This window comes from Caenorhabditis remanei, chromosome I (assembly GCF_010183535.1).
Source record: "Caenorhabditis remanei strain PX506 chromosome I, whole genome shotgun sequence".
Lineage (NCBI taxonomy): Eukaryota > Metazoa > Nematoda > Chromadorea > Rhabditida > Rhabditidae > Caenorhabditis > Caenorhabditis remanei.
The window spans coordinates 9,079,686-9,092,503 of NC_071328.1; the positions used below are offsets into that span (position 1 = coordinate 9,079,686).

The 12,818-nt window shown below is 36.5% G+C and overlaps 5 protein-coding genes across 5 annotated transcripts; 2 read left to right on the forward strand and 3 right to left on the reverse strand.

The window, feature by feature from the left end:
• Positions 1 to 362: 362 nt before the first annotated feature.
• Positions 363 to 5,500, forward strand: GCK72_001872 (uncharacterized protein; the record flags this gene model as incomplete). Its single annotated transcript, XM_003114611.2, has 6 exons — positions 363 to 443; positions 3,032 to 3,101; positions 3,195 to 3,311; positions 5,049 to 5,159; positions 5,212 to 5,315; positions 5,366 to 5,500. The coding sequence occupies 6 exons, from the start codon at positions 363 to 365 to the stop codon at positions 5,498 to 5,500; spliced, it is 618 nt and encodes a 205-aa protein (XP_003114659.2).
• Positions 5,501 to 5,767: 267 nt separating this feature from the next.
• Positions 5,768 to 7,368, reverse strand: GCK72_001873 (uncharacterized protein; the record flags this gene model as incomplete). Its single annotated transcript, XM_003114882.1, has 7 exons — positions 5,768 to 5,897; positions 5,981 to 6,142; positions 6,191 to 6,279; positions 6,372 to 6,644; positions 6,775 to 6,877; positions 6,921 to 7,243; positions 7,288 to 7,368. 7 exons carry the CDS (start codon positions 7,366 to 7,368, stop codon positions 5,768 to 5,770), a joined length of 1,161 nt encoding a protein of 386 aa, XP_003114930.1.
• A 544-nt stretch (positions 7,369 to 7,912) lies between these two features.
• Positions 7,913 to 9,083, reverse strand: GCK72_001874 (uncharacterized protein; the record flags this gene model as incomplete). Its single annotated transcript, XM_003114824.2, has 4 exons — positions 7,913 to 7,928; positions 8,028 to 8,287; positions 8,334 to 8,597; positions 8,649 to 9,083. 4 exons carry the CDS (start codon positions 9,081 to 9,083, stop codon positions 7,913 to 7,915), a joined length of 975 nt encoding a protein of 324 aa, XP_003114872.1.
• A 501-nt stretch (positions 9,084 to 9,584) lies between these two features.
• GCK72_001875 (uncharacterized protein) lies at positions 9,585 to 10,945 on the forward strand (the record flags this gene model as incomplete). The annotated part of the gene is made up of 6 exons (XM_003114715.2): positions 9,585 to 9,719; positions 9,770 to 9,874; positions 9,924 to 10,284; positions 10,359 to 10,556; positions 10,602 to 10,690; positions 10,820 to 10,945. 6 exons carry the CDS (start codon positions 9,585 to 9,587, stop codon positions 10,943 to 10,945), a joined length of 1,014 nt encoding a protein of 337 aa, XP_003114763.2.
• A 534-nt stretch (positions 10,946 to 11,479) lies between these two features.
• Positions 11,480 to 11,828, reverse strand: GCK72_001876 (uncharacterized protein; the record flags this gene model as incomplete). Its single annotated transcript, XM_003114888.2, has 2 exons — positions 11,480 to 11,584; positions 11,634 to 11,828. 2 exons carry the CDS (start codon positions 11,826 to 11,828, stop codon positions 11,480 to 11,482), a joined length of 300 nt encoding a protein of 99 aa, XP_003114936.2.
• Positions 11,829 to 12,818: the final 990 nt, after the last annotated feature.

Here is a 12,818-nt window from a genome sequence, read left to right on the forward strand (position 1 = left end):
GCTTCTTCCCATCCAATGGCTCCATTTCTACTCTTTTCTCTCTCGTTTCTCCACTTCTAACACTATTTCCTCCATCTTCTCTCTTTTCTCTAATCCTCTAATCCCTGGCTCTAGAAGGCGTGCTCGTTGTGTGTGTGCCAGAAGAGCCCCTCGAGCACTCAACGATATTGAAAAGTGGGCGGAGTCAGAGTCCTTTTTCTCTAACGTCTCCGTATCTCTTCTGGTTGCAGGCGCCAAAAAAACCGAGGACGAAGGCTGGTCAGAAGCAGCTAAACGAGGGGAAGGGCGACTACTTCTCCTTTTTTGATACATTACTACAACCTTCTTCTCAATTCTGAATCCGTCAATCTTTAATCATAAAGATGACGTCTTCATCCATCATTACACAGTCGCTTCTCGCTGTTGCACTACTTTCTGTAGCCATGGTTGAGGCTGCTCCATTGGTAAGTTTTCGTTTCTTTTTTATGATTGTCTAGGGAATTCAAATTTCAAAAAGTTCTTAGACTGCCAGGTCTCGAGAAGACTTTAAGATTCAGAGTTCATCCTGAAACTCGTTTTTCTGCTTTTTCAATATATTTTTGATTGCTTTTCCCAATTTCAGTAGTCTGTTGGTTGGTTTTTAGGCTCTCCCATGATTATTATTCCCTTATTTTCTATATTTTCCTTCTTCTTTTTGTTGAGAAAGGCTCCGTTTTTTCTATAATTTGGCGTCTTTTGAATTCTAAAAATCAGAATTTTCTCTTTTTCCCATACCAAAATTTTTCTAATTTAATGTTGTTTTTCAGTATTTTCCCATTATTTTTCTCCTCTGTTTCCTCTGATATGGATAGATAGATACTTAAAATCAGCTCAACTTGTGGAAAAAACAATTTTTATTTTCCCACAGCGGGTGGTAGAAAGACCCAAAAACAATCAGAGTTGTGAAACAGAAAATGTTTTGGACTGAAGAGTTCAAAACTACAGTATCTAGAGAATTGTTCCTCTATTCATGTATTATGAAGGGCTTCTGAACACAACATTTGGAATTGAAGTATAAATTCAAAAAGTACAATAAGCAATTCGACTCGAATATTTGTACTATCAGTCAGCTGTTTATCTTCTGATTACTCTTTCTGTTCTGTTTCTCCTGACTTGAGCTTGAGAATTTCAGATCATAATAGTGACGTTCGTTGACTCAAATAATTGTATGTTTGATTCTCTTCTCATGACACAATTTCCGGCTCGTTCAGTTTCCTTTTCACTGAATATCATCACATTACTGCGTCATTTTCTGGTAGATAATGTGATAAGACTTTACGGATCAAGTTGTTTTTATGTCATCATTATATTCCTTATGTGGGTGAGAGAGCTTTTAGTGATCTTTTATATCTATATTTGGTCTCTCGAGTATATTGAATTTGTGTACATTAGACAAGTGAGCACTGGAAAGGTTTCCAGAGAGCACCTGCTCTGTGTCGACGACGCATTTCCGGTCAAAACGCAACGAAAACTTTTTTGAAATCTTCAAGTACTCAAAAGTTTTTTTCTCAAGAGATCAGATGCTCTTTTGAAGTTTACTTCTTCACTTTTTGAAGGGTTCGAAGCGTTTCTTTCGACTAGTAACTCTTTTTGAAATTTTGGGAAAACCTCGGACATGTAATACTTCAGATATAGATAATGGCTCGAAAGTGCTCCGTTTCTGCTGACATTTAGATCAAATTTCGAGAAGTAAAGAGCCATCCAATGCGTCAAATATCCTCTCGTTTTCTGAATACGGAATGAAATTCGACTAGCTTAGAAATACTAAATTGTACACTTTTCAACTTTAATTGGAAATAGCTGAAAGTACTCTGAGAGCGTGTGTTCGAGCTTCATGGAGTTCTCGATGAGTCTCTAACTCTCAGAAAGATATAACTTTCCATATCGGATTAGTTTCTGATGCTACCGTATTCCTTGTTGAAAGAGTTCGAAACTTTGTTAACTGGGTGATCAAATTAACGATCAAACTGACACTGACGCATACAAATTCTCTTCGTTTGATCTTCTCCTTCTCTTTACAAAAAAAAACGAATGAATTTTCGGAAAATTCCCTAGAATTCCGAGACATTTTCGTAATACTTTAATAGGATTTCAGAGGATTTCAATCACTATAAATCAGCTTTTATGGCTTCTCCGAAAGTATAAATCTCGACTATTTTCCTATTTTCTGAAATTCAGATTTCAAGATTTTCGAGCTTTAGTTTTTTAGATGTTATGAGAAAGGGAACCAAAAGGAAAATGAGAAAAAAAGGGAGTAGAATGAGACAAAAAAACATGGAAGAAAACAACAAAAGTACATTTGGAAGGGGGACAGAGTTCTTGGAAGATGGAATGGAAGGACGAGAAAAAAAGGAAATTTGGAAAAGAAACTTTGAATTTGAAATTAGAGAGAAAGGAAAAGAACAGAAAAAAGACTGATGAGGAGTCTTCGTTTGAACTTCTTAGCTTTCTAAGAAGTAGATCAATGGAAGTATTTATAGAGTACTCAGCCAGACAATTCTACTTATTGAGCTCGTTCAATTGAACCTGAACTCTGAAACTATAAACAATTGTTTTCTATCTCCAAATGGAAATTCAATTTGGATCCTTTTCCACTCGTTTTTCCATGCATTTCATTATTTTGAAATGACCCAACTTGTTCGTTGTCTCTGACCAACCATCCTTATCCACCCTCTCTTTTTTTCTTTTGTTTTGGGGTCCCTTCTGGATATAAAACCTTCTTTTTCCCTTTCATAACAAATAAATATTCTCTATATATACGAATGACTCTATAAGGTTCTTTTCACCCCTCTGAATGCAATGAAATTCAATTATTTCCACTCGGATCGGATGAAAAGAAAAAAGAGAAAAGGCCAATGGGAACCAATGAGCAATACCAGATGGGGGCTCATGATCTTTTGCAGAAACATTAATTAATTGATTGTAATTATTAAAAAGTAAAATAGTTGACACAAAATTGAGACGAGTTCTTGGAAAAAGTAATTATGAGATCACAACTGTCTTTCAATTACAGGAATCGACAAAGAGTGCAGCGAAACACACAAAAACAATCAGTGGATCGGCAACAAAAACAAAAGAATACGGTAAGTGCAAACAGAAAATATCAAGTTTACGACGTTGAACCATCTGAGAATATACAAAGATCGAGACCTCTGCTATAAATTATTTCTTTACAGTCCCAACTCCAAAAACTCTTCGACGTGGCAAACGAAACGTGATTCTCGAGGAGATTCCAGATAATGCTGGAACAGTTATGGGCACTGAAGAGGATGTTCTCCGAGAGCAACTAGCCGGTTAGTCTTCACCCTGATTCTCACTTTTTGGCCTTTTGATGAATGACGTGAGAAAAATGATTGAAGAATGAGAAGAAAAAGGTGTCAAATTACATCATTATTCTTTTGAATCTTTATCCAAATTTAGAGTTTGTTTTAGACATAAGTGACCACCCTCTGAGCTCCAAACAATTCTTTCGTAGTATTCGGTCCCAGTAGTTCGATTTGATCAGTTCCCTAATCTTGTTTCTCTACTTTCCTTTTTCGAGATTGCGTGCGCTTTTTGATTTGATGAAAGACTAGAAAATTCTCGAATCTCTATTTAGAAATTAGATTATTTCCAAGTGTTGAAAGATAAAAGATAAACTACTGCCACGTAATCAAATATCCGTTTTAAATCTCGAAAACGGATTAATGAAGAGAAAATATAGGATTTCTTCTTGATTTTAGGGTTTTGCTAGAAACTACAAACTACATTCTTGCAATCTTGTTTTGTGTCATTTTTAAACGAAAAAGAAGAAAATCTCAAGTTTCTCCATCTATTTTTCTTCTTGTTTTTTCCTGAATTCCCACGAAAATTAGTCAATCTTTTCGGTTTTTCACCCTAATTCTGGATTCAAAAAGGCAAAAAGCAGCTGCGGAAAAAGTGAAGTGGAGGAAAGGGAAAGAAGAAAATAAATTAGAGAAAATATACATGAATTCCTATTTTCATCCAGACAGACAATTAGGCAATATGGGGGAAATAATAATTAAGGGTCTGGGGGAAAGAATTCAGACTTTGGTACAAATAATTATAGTTTTGTGAATCCCATTCAAAAATAGACAGGTTACTGTACTAGAAAGTTTTGATCGTCGTTTGAATGTGGACTTGAAACAGTTCCGTGCATTATCCAACCAATTTTTTTCTTTCTGAGTTTAGTTTAAAATTCCTAAAAGTTTTAAAGTTCAGTGTAAATAATTCAGTTGATGATCCACCTACTCCCCCTGCCCTTCTTCTTCATGTTTTTTGTAAATAATCCATCATCTTTTCTTCTTTTTTCATTTCATTTTCTCTCAGATATTGCCTCCGGATATTTGGGTTGACATTCCTCTTTTCTCCCCATTGATATCTCTTTTCTGTTTCTCATTTTCAGAAGTATCCAGAGAAATAGTGTGGATTCTGAGAAGACTCAGAGAAAAGAAAATATAAGAGAGCACTCAAACCAATGCGAAATGAGCATAAAAAAGGACGAAGATTAAAGTTCTTTTTCTATTTTTTGAGAAGAGAGAATGATCTAGAAAACGGAGAGAATGAGAAGAGGGAAATTGGCAAAATTTGAGAGATTTTTATTTGAAAATTGTAGAGAAATGCAGGATTTGTAACGAAAATAGGAAAGAAATGATTGGCAAATGAATGAGTCATGAAGGTTTCAAACAATGGAACACATCTGAAAACACTAGTTTAGAACTCATTGAAATGTGATTCAAGTCTTCTTCCAACTCATCATTTCCTCCTTATTTGACATTTCTAAACCAGACATTCTTCTTCTTCTTCTTTTGCTTCCCACAAATCATTCGTATAGATTCTAATCCTTTTTCTTATTTTTCTTTTATGATCTAAGCAAATTTAATGCTTTACATTCTTCCCTATTTTATGTTTTTCCCTGACATTTTCAATAGAATGAGTCAAGTTAAAAAACGGAAAATAATGAGATAACACGGCTTCTCATCTCTTCTAAAATGAATCATTTCAATAAAGTAATCTCTGAAATTTTTCAGATCTAAGCGATGACCAATTGGCAGTTCTGGCTGAAATCGTTCAAAACGAGATCGATCAATACAATCCGGAAGCAATTGAAGCCTACGAGATTGTTGAATTGCCAGAATACTGTAAGACCTGAAACGAGAAGAAGAAATCGTGTTTCAAATAAGATAATTACAGTAACCCAACCAATTGAATACATGCCACGTGATCGCCGTTCAATGCCAGTTTTCGAAGCTTACGATGAGAATGAACTACCGGAACAATTCGATGATAATCAAGAGGTTCCCTTCAATTCTTAGTCATACAAATTCTAATTTATTCTCGTTTTCAGTTAATCTTCGTCCCAGAAGAAGCTCTTTTGGAGGCTGCCGCCGAAGAACAAGATGAAATCGAATTACGTCAAAGGATAGCTGAAATTGCAACAATTCTGAATGAGAGAGCTTCTCGAAGACTGAGATTTATTTAAATTATTTCCTTCTTTTTCTCATTTTCTTGAGAAATCTTCTCGCTTTTTCTACCCTTCCCGGTTGATTTAAACACCATTCACACAATTGTCTCACACATTCTCAACGGTTTTTCCCCAATTCTTTTCCCCTGTCATTTCTTCCTTTTTCCAACTATATTTCAGCCTACCACCCCAATCAATCGATAAAACAAAAAGAACCGTCCATTTTATATAACTTCGAAACATTTTATTTTGTAGAAAAGAGAGTCGAACAAAATAAATTGTTTTCTACCGTTGATAATGTCTACTTTTCACAAAGTTTGCAACACATTGACGATCCGATTCAGAGAGATCTCGTAGATATGCACACGATTCAATTTGATCAGGATTCCAACGAGTTGACGGACTGATTCGAAGACTGAAATGTTCAAAGAATAATTGGAAACTGGGGAATGGTTGTCTGGATATTATTTGAAAACATCATATAATTGAAGAACGAACCAGTTAGTAATGAGCTCAACGAGTGAATCCGGATATCCATCAATTGGTTCTACAATAATCTCTTCTTCGTATGATATAAATCTACTCAGATATTCTTCATGAACCGGTCCCAATGCGAGTTCCCAAAGTGTCAATCCAAATCCCCAAATGTCGACTTTTTCACTGAAAATTGGAACAGATTGAAAATGAATTCAACAACTCTTTTCTCACCTATAATCACCCCCATTGTGTTGTTCTGGTGACTGATATCGTTCGGTTCCGGCTCCCGTTGTGGCGATTCGATATGTGTTGTCGATTCTCTGAATAAAACGTAGATTGAAATAGAGATCGATGAGTTTCCGGTAAAAAAAGAAGATGAAATTGCTCTGGGCTTGTTATAACCAAAACTAACCTTTGCAGTCCCGAAATCACAAATTTTGACTTCTCCTCGTAAATTGACCAAAATATTCTCAGGTTTAATATCTCGATGAATATATCCAGGCCCACTATTCCATACATGTCGAATTCCTCGTATCAATGATAAAGTGACACTTTGATGAACACGATATGGAAGTGCACCGAATTGACGGAAATCGCCACCGTCCATGTATTCAAGAACCAATTCTTTTTTCGATGAACTCACTTCACATCCATAATACTTGACTACGTAGTCTGACTGGGAGCACTGAAAAACATGTTTTGAATTTTTCCTTTTCCGAGTTTCCTATTTCTTATTCTAATAAAAACTCATAACTTTTTTCAAAATTTAAAATTTAACATTTTTTTCTTTTTTTCAAATATAAACCCGTTTTTACCTCTTCATACGCAACAATTTCCTTTTCATACTCCTTTTTATCGTTATTATGTGAGAAAATCGTTTTGATCACATACCATTTATCGGTTTTCTCATGACGTGCCCTAAATTCTAGATTAAAAAACACTTTTTAGCCATCTCACATACATAATAACTGTGCCATGAACCCCATTTCCAACGTATTTTCCACGTTGCAATTCAGATGGAAAAATTCGATTGTCCTCAGAATATCCTACTCCGGAAGACGGTTTTCTCGACTGAATTCTCTCCAGTATCAGAACAATTTCATCATTTTCATCCGTCTTTTCAAGCCTATTCATGAATTTTTCATAATCTTCGGCTCCGCGCACTTTTAAGATTGCTCCATCGATATCGTTGTATTTTAATTTAAAAGTTTCCGAAATTTCAGGAACTTCCAGTTTCAACTCGGCCATAAATATGTCCTTGTGCTGCCAAATATGACCGGGAAACTGAAAGTGGTCTCGTTTTTAGAAGTTTTATTCAAAAATTTAACCTGTAAACTTTTTGGTTCGGCGAGCTCTCCAGGACTATTCTCAAGTTCATAATAAACAAGAAAAGTTCGAAATTCCAACATTTTCAGCAGTGAAGAAGAATTAATTGTCACAAAAGAAAAATAGGAAAAAGAAAAAACTAAGTGCCTTTTTCTCTTATCTATTTGCTCTTTGGAGGTGGCTCTTATCTTTTGAAAAGAGGATGGAGGCTCGAGGGAATTTTGAAGACCGGGAAATCGAAGTTTTTTATCGACAATTTCATTTTTTACATTTTTTCTCGACGAACATATTTTATTTTTATAAATTTGATTAAATTTTGAATTATTGAAAGGGGAAAACAAAATAAGTTAAAAATCGGATATGAAATTGATTCCAAATTGAATCATAGAAACAAAGAAAAGAAACAGTAAATGGAGAGATCCATGGATAAAAAAAGAAGAAAAAAGAAAAGGAACGAGAGAGGTAAGTGATAGGAAGATTTGTAGGGGTTTGTTCAAGAATAGGGATTTAAATATTTTCGTCGAGATTTTATTTATAAAAACATTGGATTTGGGTGTTTTTGGACATATTTCGAGGATTTTTGTGGTTTCTGGCTCAATGTTTGGTTGATTTTTTGGGGATTTGATTTTAGTATGGTCGGAATCTGCAAATTTTTAATTTTGGTATGTGAATTATTTAATTGATAAGAATTTTATTTTTTTTTGAATTTTCAGTTTATTCGTTGTCAAAAAACAGGTCTTACCCAGCTGGTTGTCCTCCTCGTCCTCTTCCCATTCCACCTCGTCCACCCATCATTGGTCCTCCAGGACCACCTGATCCCCGTGGTCCTCCACCGAAACCACCACCGCGTCCACCGCGGAACCCTCCTCGGAATCCACCTCGACCTCCTCCTCGTCCACCTCTTCCAGATCCATCGTCGTCTTTCCTTTCATCATCGTTCTTTTCATCTCCTTCCCCTCCTGTTCCATTTTTCAAATGAGCTGGAGTAGTGTCTTCGTGGATCTGGAAAAATAAAAATAACAAAAATTGAACTGATACGGAAACTCACTGGCTGCAAAATTCTCGACAACTCTTCAATCACAGCGGCCACACGTCCATATGCAATATAGGCTGGGGCAACAGTTTCCACTTTAACGTGGAGTGGACCACTGAAATGTGCATGTTGTGGGTCTCCTGAAGTCAAAAGCTCAGCTTCCTTCTCGCGATCTTTCGTAGATCCACGACCCAAAATGTAGATGTGACATTTGTGGGTTTTGCATAGCGTTTGTAGAGTGGCTCCTTTTGGTCCGAGCACTTTTCCGATGAAGTTGAACTGAAGCAGATAGGATAAAAATTTTCAGAATTTACAATAAAAAAAACTTACGCTGGGGTGGCGATAAATTGGGATAAGAATCTTCTTGCACACCTTCACAGGCTTCGCAACATCAACTTCGAGCCATTCTGGGTCTATATTATTTTCCAACTTCTCTTTCTCGGAATTCAGAAGGCGTCGTGCATTTCTGAACTGCTCGCCGGAAGACTCCAATCCAGCTACTTCGGAATGTATTTCTCGTAGAACAGCTTGAATCTCGGCATCCAATGGTGAGGGCATTTCTTGTGGTGGATAGCTTCCACCTCCTGGGTACATTCCGTATCCACCTTGAGCATATGGATTGTATGGATCGTAGCCTCCATAGGCGGGAGCTCCTCCGTAGTTACCCTGATCTGGTGGATAACCCATATGCCCACCACCACCACCACCACGGCCACCGCGAGATGGGTAACCACCGCCACGACCTCCTTGTTGGTATGGATCCATTGTTTCTATCAAATCTTCGGGGAAAAGTTAACCCTGAAAATGTACAATTACAGACAAAGTATGACGAATATTGAGAGCGTGATGAAAAGAACCATTATTACATACATTCTTGAGAAAGATTAATCAATTAGATAAATTTAGAGACAATCAATAACCAACCAAAGTAGCTAAAGGAAACGAATTTCGTTTGAGGTTTCAAGAATCTTTCATTATGAGCCTAGTTTCGTTCTTAAGGACATATATGCATATTACTGGTAACTTGCGAAAGTTTTAAATCATTGGAGACCATTTTAAATAAGTCTGGAAGTGTTCAGAAACGGAAAATACTCAATACTAGTTTCCCCTGTGTAGGTTAAACGCAGAAGACGTTCGCATTAAAATTTGTAAATTTATTGGTGCGCTGGAGCGCGCTTGACATGTGTGAATAAGTCCGTCACGGTGTTTGCACAGTCTGCAAAAAATCTTTTTAACCGATTTCTCAGTTCGCCATTCGAAGGGAAAATGGCGACGTTCGCATCCCGCGAATTTAATGAAAAAGATGAAGAAGATGAAGTATCCACAGATGCTCCTGGTCCATCTGAAAAAGACGTTCTGGGGATCGTTAAGACCGGACCGAAAAAATTGACAACGGGAGAGGTGAGAAAGAGGAAAAACTGGTGTTTCAGAAATTAACATATTATTTTTAGTCTTCATCGTTGTTTAAATTGAAAAACGAGTTACTGAAACGGAAGGATCGTCTCGATGGACAACACAGAGTCAAGAATACTGGAACTCACGTCTCTGGAAAGTCTGTAAGTTGTTCTTTTCTCATCATATACACTATAGAATTAATTTATTTAGAATATTCTGAGTACCAAAAAAGAGGAGAAAGAACGTCAAACTCGTGAAGCTGAAGTCAGAAATGTTCGAATGGCTAAAAACGAACGAATACTCCGACGAGAAGAGGATGAAGAGCGACTTCGATCGGCTCAGCAGAAACTTCGAGAAAAATCAGAATTATACGAAAGAATGCAAGAAGGAAAAGTAGTTTTGGCGAATCCAGATAACACACCTGTGGATTTTTTAGTAGATTTTGGTACAAAAAAGAGAAGAATAGATGAGGAGAGAGAAGCTGAAAGAGAGCGATTCAGAGAACAAGAAATGGCTGCTCCGGTTGGATTCGGAAGAGCTCCCATTCCAGAGCATTATCATCACAGTGAAGGTAAGCAATCACAGTTTAGATAAACACTTTCAGTGACAAGTAAGCACTTTCTCATTAATTTTTCACATTTTCAGAACAACGTGTGTTCGGAACATCTCACATGCGATTATCGCTCAATGAGAACAAACGGAGAGAAGATATTGAAAAACTGTTGGAAATGTCAAAGAAAACCGATGAAGAAAAAGAAAAACTAAAATCAGAGAAGAAGAAGAAAGATGCAGAACGAAGACAAAGAATCAACAATATGCGAGTGAGGAATGGATTAGCGCCTCGTAATTAATATACATTTTATTTAGTTGACCACAGGGTTTTTTCAGTACCGTCACCTCCTGCCACTCCACCACCACCAGAGATTGATTTGGATTCAATTCCGATGCCTGGACTGAAAGAAACTCCGGAAGAGAGGGTAAGTATCACTTCAACTGTTCTTCAAGTTTAATGTAGACTGAAAAGTATTTTTGTTAAGCTTTTCAGTTTGCCAATGTAATCATCCAAACCAGGCAAGATCATCTAATTTCATATGTTTAATTTTCAGCACGCTCGTCTCATGAAGTCTGATCGTGAATGGGATAGAGGGAAAGGAATGTACACTACCTGGATTGCGAAAGAACGTGATGAACGCGACGACGAATTCAGGCCACCTGATTCCTACTTTCAATGAGAGAAATCGAATTTTGGTCTGTAATAAAATAAAAATGTGTATAATAAAGGTATCATCATTCTTATATATAAAACGCGTGTGGGCTCTGTGGATTTGTCTCTCTGTTTTTCAGGATGTCCGCAAGATTTTTGAGAAAAAAAGAAGAGAGCGCGCCATCGGCAAAAGTCGAACCCTCACCCTCTCACCCACAGACATGAGCGTTCACCACTATTGGCCACGTGAACACTTTTATGAGAGTGTGAACAGGAGAATAAGAAGATGCCAGCCGGATGAACCGCCGAAGACGGGGTAGCCAGGCTGGTATGAAATGAAATGAGCCAACGTGTTTTTCCTGCACCAAACGGTCATTGTAAATAAAACTAATATTCAGAAGGCGTATTAATTTGCAATACTTGAAGACATCCAATTTTCAGAAAACAAAATGGGATACAATTTAATGTGTAGTTTGTGATATTATATGTTGTATTCGTATTGAGTTAATAATGCGATGAATACATTATGAAATTGTATTATTCATTTTAAAAAATCATGAGATCAACTCTGTTGTGCACCAGGACCAAAATCCTCGTATCCATCATCCATTTTGGTCTTCTTATCGTCTTCTTTCACAATCACATCCATTCCACTCGGCTCATTTGGCTGGAAATTGATTATGCTAATTTCTTTTGATTCCGTTTTTAAATAATACCTTATTCGCATCATCTTCAGCTCTTTTTTCCTTTTTCGGTTGATCTTTCGGCTGTTCTTTCGGAATTTCTTTCACAACTTCCTTCTTTTCCTTCTTCTTATCTTTTCCAACCGTCTCTTCTTTAGCCTTCTTGTTATCCGAAGTTTTGTCTTTTTCATTTTCTTTGAATTCCATTGAAGTTTGAGATTTCGACATGGTTAATGTTGAATTCTTCTTCTTCGTTGCTGTTTTCGTTGTCTTTGTCTTTTTTTCAGCACCATCTTTTTTCGTGTTTTTACTCTTACTGTTAGTTGTCGTCATTCTTTTTTTATTGGCTTCAACGAAACGAAAGTCTATAGTTTTAATTTAGAAACCAGCTGATTCCAAATGACTCGAAACTCACTTTTTCAACTCTTGAAGAGAGAGCGAAAATAGTTTTCTTCACTTGGAAAAGATTGAGAAATAACAGTGATCTTAACATTATTATTGGAACTCGAACCAATAGAACGTGTCTTAATAACGTAGAATAGGGACAACATTCCTCGGATAGATCACGTTTTAAAACTTCCAGTTCTATGGAAGACCGAATATTATGAAAATCGTTAAAGTGGATTTTTTAAATACTGATAAAACGTTTATCCCTGATGGAAGAATAGTATTTCTTCGGAAAGTTGCTCTTTTTGTTTTGTCAATTCTTGCCGAGGAGTTATTTAAATGTTTAATATAAAAATTTATAAAATTTTAGTTTAGTACACAGAGTGGCGACTGGAAGAATTGAGAAACACATAGTAATAAATTTAAAAATAGAGGCATTTAATTTATCCGAATTGAGAATTGGGCGTGAAAACTCAGGCTAATTGAGGATGAGAGAATTGAGCAATTTTGTTAAAGTTTTAGTAATAGAAACTCCAGGAAACAGAAACAAGAGAAAGATGAGGATCAAGTTGGTGGGAGGACACAAAAATGATTTAGAGAAGGGAAGATACAAAGAAGAATTAGAGATTTTGAGCTGAGAAGGAGAAAGAGAAATGAATAATACAAATATAAATGTAAACACAGAGAATATTTGAATGGGGGGAAACGAGTTCAAAATGAGAACCGGTAATGAGGAGAACAGAAGACAAAAGACAATTTACACAAACACACAGTATTTCGACAGGAAGTTTCCGAGAATTTAGCACTTTTTTAGACCAAGTAGACAGTTTT